The sequence below is a fragment of the Triticum aestivum genome, chromosome 3D (genome assembly GCF_018294505.1).
Source record: "Triticum aestivum cultivar Chinese Spring chromosome 3D, IWGSC CS RefSeq v2.1, whole genome shotgun sequence".
In the NCBI taxonomy this organism is placed as follows: Eukaryota; Viridiplantae; Streptophyta; class Magnoliopsida; order Poales; family Poaceae; genus Triticum; species Triticum aestivum.
In genome coordinates this window covers 148,239,543-148,250,337 of record NC_057802.1, presented here as the reverse complement: position 1 = coordinate 148,250,337, position 10,795 = coordinate 148,239,543, and the positions used below count along the sequence as shown (strand labels likewise).

General features: G+C 47.7%; 1 protein-coding gene across 5 annotated transcripts; it reads right to left on the bottom strand.

Moving 5' to 3' along the window:
• Positions 1–5,169: 5,169 nt before the first annotated feature.
• Positions 5,170–9,973, bottom strand: LOC123077965 (uncharacterized). Of its 5 annotated transcripts, none has more exons than XM_044500345.1 (5): positions 9,618–9,969; positions 9,368–9,455; positions 8,485–8,686; positions 5,591–5,662; positions 5,170–5,515 (listed from the first exon to the last, which is right to left on the bottom strand). In XM_044500345.1, exons 1-5 carry the CDS (start codon positions 9,743–9,745, stop codon positions 5,343–5,345), a joined length of 663 nt encoding a protein of 220 aa, XP_044356280.1. In that variant the 5' UTR covers positions 9,746–9,969; the 3' UTR covers positions 5,170–5,342. The 5 variants fall into 5 exon arrangements, with proteins under 5 accessions (XP_044356280.1, XP_044356281.1, XP_044356282.1 ...); XM_044500346.1 differs by having other exon boundaries at positions 5,597–5,662; XM_044500347.1 differs by having other exon boundaries at positions 5,612–5,662.
• Positions 9,974–10,795: the final 822 nt, after the last annotated feature.

Below are 10,795 nucleotides of genomic sequence, written 5' to 3'. Positions count from 1 at the left end.
AAACAAAACAAACAAAAAAAGAACAACAACCCACCTCCCCACATGGGCCAACCGGACCAGCAGGCCAACCCAACTGGCCCAGGCCGGCCCACCCCATTCCCCCTTAACCCCCACGCCCCCGAAAACCCTAGCCGTCGCCCCACTTCCCCCACTCGTTCCACTCCTCCTCTACCCCCTCCCCGATCCAGATCGGGATCAGGGGCGTTCGCCGCCGCCGCCCGGAACACCCGCCGGGGCCGTCCCACCACCCACCGTCATCGACGCCGCCTCCCCGTCTCCGCCGCTCGTCCTCGACATCCTCCCCGACGACCCGCATCAAGCCACGCCGCCCCGACCTCAACTCGCCCTCCGCCTCGACCTTGCCGCGCCGTCCTCGACCTCCTCCTCGTCGGACTCCGTCGAGCCTCGCCGGCGAACCCCTGCAACGGGGGTGAGGACCCCGACCCACTCCGCCTACCCCCTTTTATCTCCTGTCCCCGTCGCTAGCGCCGTCCCCGCCCGTTGTCCGTCGTGACCGCGCTCCGGCCGCGTCCCGCCTGGCCGCTCGCGTGCCTGCTCGCACTCGCCCGCGCAAACCGACGCCGCGCTCGGTTCACGCAACATGCGCGCTCGCCGCGCCCTGCTTCCCCCAGCACGTTGTGCGTGCGCCGCATCTGCCCCTCACTACGGCCAACACGCTCTGCTCCACCTCCCCCTTGCATCCTAGGCTGCCCCCTGGTCGCAAGCCCGCCCCGCTCGCTGTTTCCCCCTGCTCATAGCTAGCTCCCGCCAGCGGCCGTGCTCGCCGAGACCGCCATGACCGAGGCCCGGCGCGCCCCGCACGCATTGGCCCTCGGTTCCGCCACTGCTCGCCAGCCGAGCGCCGTGGCCGCAGGCGCCGGGCCGTGCGCCCGCCCCACACGCCCGTAACCCACTCGCCCGCTAAGAAACCTCCTGTGCATATGACAAGTGGGGTCCGCCCCTGAGAACGTTTAAAAAAGGAAAATAAAGAAAGAAAGAAAATAATTAATTACTTAATTAAATAATTAATTAACTTAATTAATTCGGTTAGTTAACTAATATAACGTAGTTAACCTGCTAATAAAACTAACTATTGATAATTACGGTAACAGTCAATGTTGAATGGGCCCCACGCGTCAGTTGACCGAGTCAACGGTCAATGTTGACCACTGACATCACACTGACGTCATGCTGATGCAGTATACGTATTTTGATTTAAATTAATTATGTTAATTCTAAAATGAATTAAATCTTTAAAAATTAATATAAATAATCCGTAACTCGGATGAAAATACTTTGTACATGAAAGTTGCTCAGAACGATGAGACAAATCCGAATACGCAGTCCGTTCGTCCGCCACACATCCCTAGCATAGTGAACATGCAACAATACCCCTCCGATTCGTCTGTCCGAAAACATCAAACACCGGGAATACTTTCCCGGATGTTTTCCCCCCTTCGCCAGTATCGCCTAGTACCGCGTTAGGTCACCCCTAGCACCGCGTATTGCCATGTTTTGCTTTGTGATGCTTTGATTGCTCTGTTATTTATTGTGTCCCCCCTCCATTACTTCTTTCCGGTAGACCCTGAGACCGCTGTCGATACCCTCATGATCGACTACATCGACAACGACCCCTCCTTGCCAGAGCAACCAGGCAAGCCCCCCCCTTGATCACCAGATATCGCCTATTCTTCTCTATACTGCTTGCATTAGAGTAGTGTAGCATGTTACTGCTTTCTGTTAATCCTATCATGATGCATAGCCTGTCCTTGCTACTACTGTTATTACCTTTAACTGCAATCCTACATGCTTAGTATAGGATGCTAGTATTCCATCGGTGGCCCTACACTCTTGTCCGTCTGCCATGCTATACTACTGGGTCGTGATCACTTCGGGAGGTGATCACGGGCATATTGCTATATACTTTATACTGTTACATTACTTATGATACTGTTCGGAGATGGGGGCTGAAGGGGCGGGTGGCTCCATCCCGGTAGAGGTGGGCCTAGGTTCCCGACGACCCCCGACTGTTACTTTGTGGCGGAGCGACAGGGCAGGTTGAGACCACCTAGAAGAGAGGTGGGCCTGGCCCTGGTCGGCGTTCGCGGATACTTCAATTAACACGCTTATCGAGATCTTGGTATTTGATCTGAGTTGGGTCGTTGACCTTATACGCACTAACCGCCACGTGGGACAAGATATGGGCAACCGGCGTCGTGGTATCAGCTGAAGCTCTTTTTGACGTCGGCGACTGAGCGGCGCGCGCCGCATTGGACCGTAAGCTCGCGCTTGTATTAAGGGGGCTAGGTCTGCTTCCGGCCGCGTACGCAACGTGCAGGTGTGCAATGGGCGATGGGCCCAGACCCCTGCGCGCATAGGATTTAGACCGGCGTGCTGACCTCTCTGTTGAGCTTAGGTGGGGCTGCGACATGTTGATCTCCCGAGGCCGGACATGACCCAGGAAAGTGTGCCCGGCCAGAGGGATCGAGCATGTCGGGTAATGTGGTGCACCCCTGCAGGGAAGTTGATCTATTCGAATAGTCTTGTCCACGGTAACAGGCGACCCGGAGTTGTACCTTGACCTTATGACAACTAGAACCGGATACTTAATAAAACACACCCTTTCAAGTGCCAGATACAACCCGGTGATCGCTCTCTCACAGGTCGACGAGGAGAGGATCCTCGGGTAGGATTATGCTATGCGATGATACTGGGAGAACTTCAATCTACTCTCTTCTACATGCTGCAAGATGGAGGCTACCATAAGCGTAGTCTTCGATAGGACTAGCTATCCCCCTCTTATTCTGGCATTCTGCAGTTCAGTCCACCGATATTGCCCCTTTACACATACACCCATGCATATGTAGTGTAGATCCTTGCTTGTGAGTACTTTGGATGAGTACTCACGGTTGCTTTTCTCCCTTTTTTCCCCCTTTCCCTTCTACCTGGTTGTCACAACCAGATGCTGGAGCCCAGGAGCCAGACGCCACCGTCGACGACGACTCCTACTACACCGGAGGTGCCTACTACTACGTTCAAGCCGCTGACGACGACCAGGAGTAGTTTAGGAGGATCCCAGGCAGGAGGCCTGCGCCTCTTTCGATCTGTATCCCAGTTTGTGCTAGCCTTCTTAAGGCAAACTTGTTTAACTTATGTCTGTACTAAGATATTGTTGCTTCCGATGACTCGTCTATGATCGAGCACTTGTATTCGAGCCCTCGAGGCCCCTGGCATGTATTATGATGCTTGTATGACTTCTTTTATTTTTAGAGTTGTGTTGTGATATCTTCCCGTGAGTCCCTGATCTTGATCGTACATGTTTGCGTGTATGATTAGTGTACGATTGAATCGGGGGCGTCACACGTGCCATGTGTCGTCATTTCATAGGAGCATATCGTCCGTTGGATGGGCGGCGCCTACCACAACGTAGAGCTAACGCGTGGCTCCATTGGCAAAGGAGAATCCGACACGTGGAAAATCGTCATTGGTCAAGGCGGTTAACGAGTATCAGATCCAGGACCCGTACCCGATAGCTTGATGGTGACCCGTTACGGTGGCTGCCACATGTCGGTTACCCTTGACGGAAACACTTCCATAACTCATCATTTATCATCATGAAATTGGACACTTCCGTGATTAAAAATTGATTATTCTCATGGAACACAACCCTGAAAACATAGGCATGACTATCTTGAATTTGTCATAAAACTGTCACATATGTACATGGGTGACAGAAAATGTGACCTGTTGTGACAAATGTGTGTCATCACATATGTGTCTTTTTTGGTAGTGGCACGAGCATATCTCCATGGAGGAGCAGATCGAGGCGCGGCTTGCGAATGCAGACTTCATGGCTCTATACCACACGGATTCGAAGTTGGAGGAGATGCGGATGGCCATCGACGCCCTCTTCAAGTCCGCCAGGGCGGCGAGGAGGCGAGGTCAACATACACGATGAAGCAACGCCAGATGGAAGAGATTTTGTGGGAGGTCGACGTGTTCTTCACGCCAGTTCCTTTCGATGATGAAGAGGAGATGCTGTGCACGTCGGCAAGCTCTCCCTGCATCCCGCAACATGGAGGCCTCTGCCTCCGACAACAAGGAGATCGTCATTTCTACAATGATGACGAGGCGATGAACGCTCTGGCGATGTCAGGCAACTAAATGGGTGCACCAGCGATTTAGTTTAGTTAGGTTATATTTCATGATTTGAACAGTGGTGTTGAAATCTTGGATGTATGCACTGAAATCAGATATTTTAGTGGCATGTGCTTCTCCTCGAGCGCTACTAGTATATGGTTTACCAGTGGTGTGCAACACACACACACCACTCATAAGTTTTGTATCAGTGACGTGCTGCCCACACATCACTTGTATCCACTTACCACTACGTGATATAATTGCCATACAAGATATACGACACTAACAAGTTTAGTACACTGTTAGTAGGCTTTCCGGTGTCAGTGATATATTGAGGTATTCTCACCACCTCGTAGCAAAGGGGTCATCACAACAAGCTAACCACCTCTCATCCCTTCAACAAAACACAAACTTTCATCGTGGTCATGGATAGATCACTTAGGTTCGGGTCCATAAGCACAATTACAATCACCTTATTATTAAGGTTCGCATTCCCTACGGGTTCCAGTGTGCTTCATTCCCCTAACCAAGCCACTGCCTATGAACCGCGTTCCCTTAACCAAGCAGTGTGTTTTGTTCCCTTGACCAAGCCACTGCCTATAAGTCGTGAGCTCATTCTTCGACAGTCACACAATCAGAGATCACTTTTCCTCCTACTGCTTGGCAACTCGGCATGGTTTCTTGTTTCTGTTTTATTTCATGATCTATTTCACTACTTTGCTATCAGTTACCTAGGAGTATTTGGCCTGGTTATCTCAAACCACTTCTACTTCACCCGAGCAAAAAAAGAAAAGCGCTCCTCCCTATCACGCGACACCATCGCAAGACATGTCGCACAAGTATATCCCTAAACAGGTGGACAGGGGCACCCTCAATCCACCCAGCTTCATCCTGGAACCAAACAGCTATAAGAGCAGGGACCAGTTTCAGATGCACGCAACGCAGCTAGCTGGCTAATAATCTTTTGTGTCCCATGCCAATTCAATACTTATCTTTTGCGAGTTATTATCAGACATTTATTCGCAAAAGAAGAAGAAAAAGAGACAGCATACTTATATGATTGCCAAAGTTCTCAAGTACATAAGATTGCCAAGAGTGATGTAAGGACGAATGATACACATTGAGCATTCGAACACACATACTGCCCCACCACCAACTCACCAAGTCTAGCTTAGCATATTATGTGAGCAGTAGGGGTAACCCTATTTGTGATAGCCAAACTGGAATTCTCCTCTGAATGGATGCAGCACACCGCTTCGATTATAACACATTTCACATATTTTCTCCACCCTGCTATGTCCACATGTACATGTCCTCTTCAAACAAGGGTGTGGAATATTGAAGAGACGGTAGCATGTCTTGCAAACGCAATCCGCTGAAAAGATAACAGAGGAAATCAGGCAACAGAGAAATTTAAGAGGGTAATGTGCAGAGAGAGAGAGAGAGAGACAGCCACCAAGACGACGAGTACCCCACAGAAGACGGAAACCAAGAAAGGTGTAGGCTTCAATCACTGGTTCATCTGAAAACAGAAGGAATAAACAACCGGTTTCGGCCAAGAACATGCACAGCTTTAAAAGCAAAGTACCTTGCCAGGTTTACGTATCAATCGCTTAAAATAAAAACAGCTTGGATAAATCAGGTTTAGCCGTATGCAACTTTCCTTGGATATCTGAATAGCATAGTTCATCGTACTAGGTGTTTAGGCCATGTAGCCTAACATCAGGGCAACATGATTTTCTTAATGTCAGCTGTGTTCCTTCTCTAGTTTAAAACACTGGTAAAGAATTCATCCGATTAACCAGTTAACGGGCCAGTTAATCGCTACTCGTTGGGTGGCCGAATCGAATAACACCTATTCGCCGTGTTAACTTGTCAGGCCGATTAATTGGCCTGTCAGACCGATTAATCAGTTTTTAGGGCGATTAATCGCTGCTGGCCCATTAACTTCTGGGCAAACAAAGCCCAAAATTTTGGCCAGTAACCCCTCCCATCCCCCACTCGATCCTCAATAGTTAGGGTTCGACCAAACAGTATCATATTTTGGTATATTACATAGCTAAGAGCATGAGAGTATGGTATAATACGTGAAAAACTAAATATATGTTGGCAAGTTCCTATCTTCTACCGATTAATGATCGACCAATTAATCTAGTTAATAGGCCGATTCATCGATTAATCGCTACTCCTAAGTAGATCGAGCAGCTACCAGTTACCGATTTCTAGAACAATGGTTTAAAAGAAAAATAGACAACCATCTATCTCTTTGTCAGCCCGGCAAAAAGAAAAAACAAAATAGGAATATCATATGTTATCCATATCCTAAAAGATGTGCATCATGCACTCCTAAAAGCATGATATAATGCCCTCTGTATGATACAAGAGAGGCAAAGCAACTGGTACCTGCAATTCGTTCGCACATGAATCTAATCTGCACGATCAGGAACGGAAAAAACTATAATTACTAGAGCAGTTTTAGATGTCAGAATTGTGCCAAATATGTATGTGTACGAGTTAAGCTACAGTTGGGCTTGTAATTAGTGGAGGGTTACGTGTTTGAGTCAAACCATGAAATCCGGTCCAATTAGTCCTATTATTATATATATAAAAAGCATCACGGGGTAGCCAAATAGACTAGACATAAGCTGATAGGCTAGACATAAGAGGGATGGTACAGACGCCCGAGGCAGGGGACCGGCTGTGACGGGTGGTTGGAAATGTCATCTGATGGCCTCGACGTGCATGTAGTCTTTGTAGTATGTTGATTTAGTACATGGGAACAAGCGCCCCTAGTCATATCCGGAGATGTAGCTGATGTTTGATGAACCTCGTTAACAAATATCGGCATTGTTGCTCGTGCTTGTGTGAATGTTTGTTCCTCGGAAGATCAACTATGCGAGCCTCAGATGTTCTAACAGGTGATACCATGAGTTTGGTTGCGATGTTTTGGAGGTCCTCAGATCATGCCCTCAGATCAGCCTGAGCGCAAAGTACTCATTCTACGGTCCAGCCAGCACAACGCACACCTCCAGCCAGCAAATCTAACTCTCTTCCCACCGGGCCGTAAAAGCTTTAGGAAAAGTAGTAAAACAACTAAAGCTACTGCTAATGTCTAGGCAAATAATTAGTGGTAGAAAGATCTATTTTCCCAGTAAAAGAGAGGGGGCAGGGGGAGTAGTATTCTGCGCTCTGGCTGGGTAGTACATGAAAACCACCTAATCAACCCATCCACTAACTTTTTGGTTCTACTAGTAAGAAGCTTAGTTATCAGGAGTAAAATGCTAGATTCTTTTACTACGCAATCTGGCATAAAACTTCATAGTAAAACGTTTTTTGTTTTGTAGCAAATGCGGTAGACTCTTTATGACTTAATTTTGGGTTTAGATTTGATGGTACACTTACCGTCTAATAGTAAAACTGATAATTTCTTTACCACCCATTACTTGGGGGGAGTGACGGTGCCAGGTGTCAACGCTATGGATTGTTATTTTTCTTTTGCAAGATTTGTACATGTTGATCTTACAAACAAAAAAAAACTGGGTTAACGCGTGCCGGCGCCGACGCCCGAGCACGACGACTCGCTCATGGACTGGTGGCTGCGTGCGAAGGAGTCCACATCGCCAACACTTCGCAAGGTTCTGAAATCCGTAGCGCTCTTGGTGCCGTGGATGCTCTGAAAGCATAGGAACGCGTGCGTGTTTGACCATGTTAGCCCATCGCTCAATGAGCTAGTTGACAAGATCAAGGACGAGGCCCGATGTTGGGCAAAGGCCGGAGCTCAAGGGCTCAGGGTCGTTTTGCCATCATCCTGGGATGTCCACTGAGCCCTGATGGATGTGTAAACCTGCCTCCTAGGAGGATGTAAATTCCTCTCTTTCCAATGCAATGAAACGCAAAAGCCACTTGCGTTTTCTCGAAAAATTGACTACCCAGCTTGTATGTGGCTTCTCCACTTGGGGGGAGCACGTGATGGCATATAGACCGAAGAATGATAAAGCAAGTTTAAAATGTATTTAAGCGGTAACTGTGCACTCTCGAAAAGCATGGCCCAATTATTATTTAGATCACGAATGTCTCAAATTTTACGTGTTCAAAAGACAACATACAGAAATTTCGAACAGCACCTCTTTTAACTAGTATAATCTTACGTGGTAATGTGAATCTTGGGCATTTCACAGTAGCTTTCTCTACAAAATTGCATTTGATGAAAATCACATTTTTCTTTGAAGTACATATGCTTGGGAATGGCAAAAGAGAACGAGATCTTCAAGCAGAAACATGTGGTATGCAGTTGTGTGACAGCACCGAGATAAGAGTGAATCAAGTTCACAAGTAGATACATACCTAAAGGAATGCATGTGACAACTCCTTCGAAATCAGCTCTACAGACGTGCTCAAAGAAAAAGAGAGTTTGTGGAACCGGCAGGAAAGAGAAGCAGCCAGAGCACTTCCGACGAGCAACAAAGTTGCCATGACTCCAGCAACACCCATCACCAAGTTGGCTGCTCCTGGTCACCTTACCAGGAGCAAGTTCATACTCATTGCCCTGATCAGCCAACCAAACATGGAAAAAGAAATTGGTACAGGTAGGAAGGTCAAACAAAGCAGAACAAAAATCATGGAAACAGAAATTGCTACTTGTAGCAAGGTAAAACAAAACAAAACAAACCAAAGAAGCATCAGTGACTGACTTAACTTAATTACTACCCCGTACCTCCTATCTTTTACTAGTTGTTTAGGGAGAAATCAACCAGATCTCCCACACACATTTGAGAATTTGACCCACACGTATCGCAATTATTGCTTAGCAAAATCTGTTTAAGTAATAATTATATGGAAATATATTGAGACCTGCTACACGTACGACAACCTTTGTACGATTTTTGTACGACAGCCATCAGCAGCCGTTGATTCAATTCCACGTACGAGTGAGATCACGTCTTACATAAATCGTACGCACTTTTCATTGTACACAGAGCAATTTCGAAATATATTTCATGACAAACCCAGTAATACAATTTCCAAATGTCAAATCCAAATATTGATTAGAACAAGTTAAAGTGTGAGGGAGTAACTAATGATTTTATCTAGCAAATTTCGGTGAATCTACTTCAAAGTGGCGAAAACAGTGGGCCGAAGGCAGGTCATTAAATTAATCTGTGTGTATACGCCCAATTTGCAAGACCGGTTAATAAGAAGGAACGTTGAGTAAGGAAGAACAAATCACCGGATGCAGAGCGTTGTACAGCTCGAGGCCATTCAGCACAAGCTGGCGTTCGGCAGCTAAGCCTTCCAAATGCCGGTACGGATTAGATCTAGTATACGAAATTCAGACGGATCAATGAAATAAGAGTATGCAAATACTGAACCGAAGTGTTGGGTCTTGGGAGGCGAAAGCATTCCATCTAATCCTATTCCGCTGGTGCGAAATTGAACTTGTGCGGATACATGGAACACTAGATTAATAGACTGATTACCTGCAGCATTCTTCAAGACTCGCGTATTTTAGGCCGTCAACCAGACTCTTGTTGTCATCCGACTGCCACACGCGCCAGGGGCGCTGGCGACGCACCGAGATCCTGCCTAGGAGGGGAAGAACTAGCATCTTCGCTCACTGAACTTTTCTTGCTGGACGGGTCCGCGCTGAGTTTGTTTCGTACTTATGGAACTCAAACTGAAGCGGCGCTGTTCAGACTATCTCCCCTTCCTTCCTTGCCTCCGCCTGCTCCGCCTCCGACGATCTCCCCTTCCTGCCTCCGCCTTATGAGACTCACGCGTAACCGTTCCGTCTCCGATGAGGGTAAAGAGTCTCCACCGCGGATCCGATCCTCCTCACCTTTCTTAAGGGAAATATTACCTGGCGGCCGTTCGCCAGGGGGCTAACCCCAGCGAACCCTCTCCCGGCCGTCGCACGAATCTCGTTGTAGAGCCGACGCCACCTAGGATTGCTGGACTACTAATTCACTGCTCAGCTGCTTCTGGCGAACGCCCGGTTAGGCCAGGTTTCGGTTCGATCCCCTGTGTGCGCTCAAGCGCCCATCACCTGGGCTGAGAGGGCTTTTGTGAATATTCTTGTGTTTAAAATGGCACATATTGTTTTCAGGAGACGTCTGGCTGGCGGCCGTTGGCTCACTAGCGGTAGCGAGCGGCCAGCCAGAAAAGCAAAAATTCCTGTCCCCCGTTCTAGACAAGTCCACCAAACAGAAAACAATGGTTAGTCGCTGTCACGTGACCCCACTACTTTCTTGAAAAAGCCTCCCACGCCCCCCACGTCCACACTTCCTGCTCCACGGGTCTCCTTCTTCTCCACTTTCCCTTCACCTTGCATGTGGATCTGCCACCGATCTTCTCCATAGTTGGAGGGAGTAGCAAAGCAGGAAGCAAAAAAGAAGAAGAGAAAATCAGATCTCTGTGTAATTGAACACCACTCTATGCAACTATACCCTGTAGTAAAACCAACTTTTGCCTAGATGTGTGCAAATAGACACAAGGAAGTAACAAAAAAAAGAGAAAATTTGATCTCTGTTTAATTGAACACCATTTTGTGCAACAAGACCCTGTAGTAAAACCAACTTTTGCCTAGATGTGTGCAAATAGACACAAGGGAGTAATTTTGCAGATAGCCCAAACTAGAAACATAGACTGGATGTTCCTG

Excerpts from the sequence above, each read along its gene's own strand:
- LOC123077965 (XM_044500344.1), bottom strand. The coding sequence starts at position 9,745 with ATGCTAGTTCTTCCCCTCCTAGGCAGGATCTCGGTGCGTCGCCAGCGC. Across the intron at positions 8,687-9,367 it reads TGTACAACGCTCTGCATCCG|GGCAATGAGTATGAACTTGC; the intron begins GTGATTTGTTCT and ends TTGGCTGATCAG. Across the intron at positions 5,663-8,484 it reads TGTCACATGCATTCCTTTAG|ATGAACCAGTGATTGAAGCC; the intron begins GTATGTATCTAC and ends TTCTGTTTTCAG.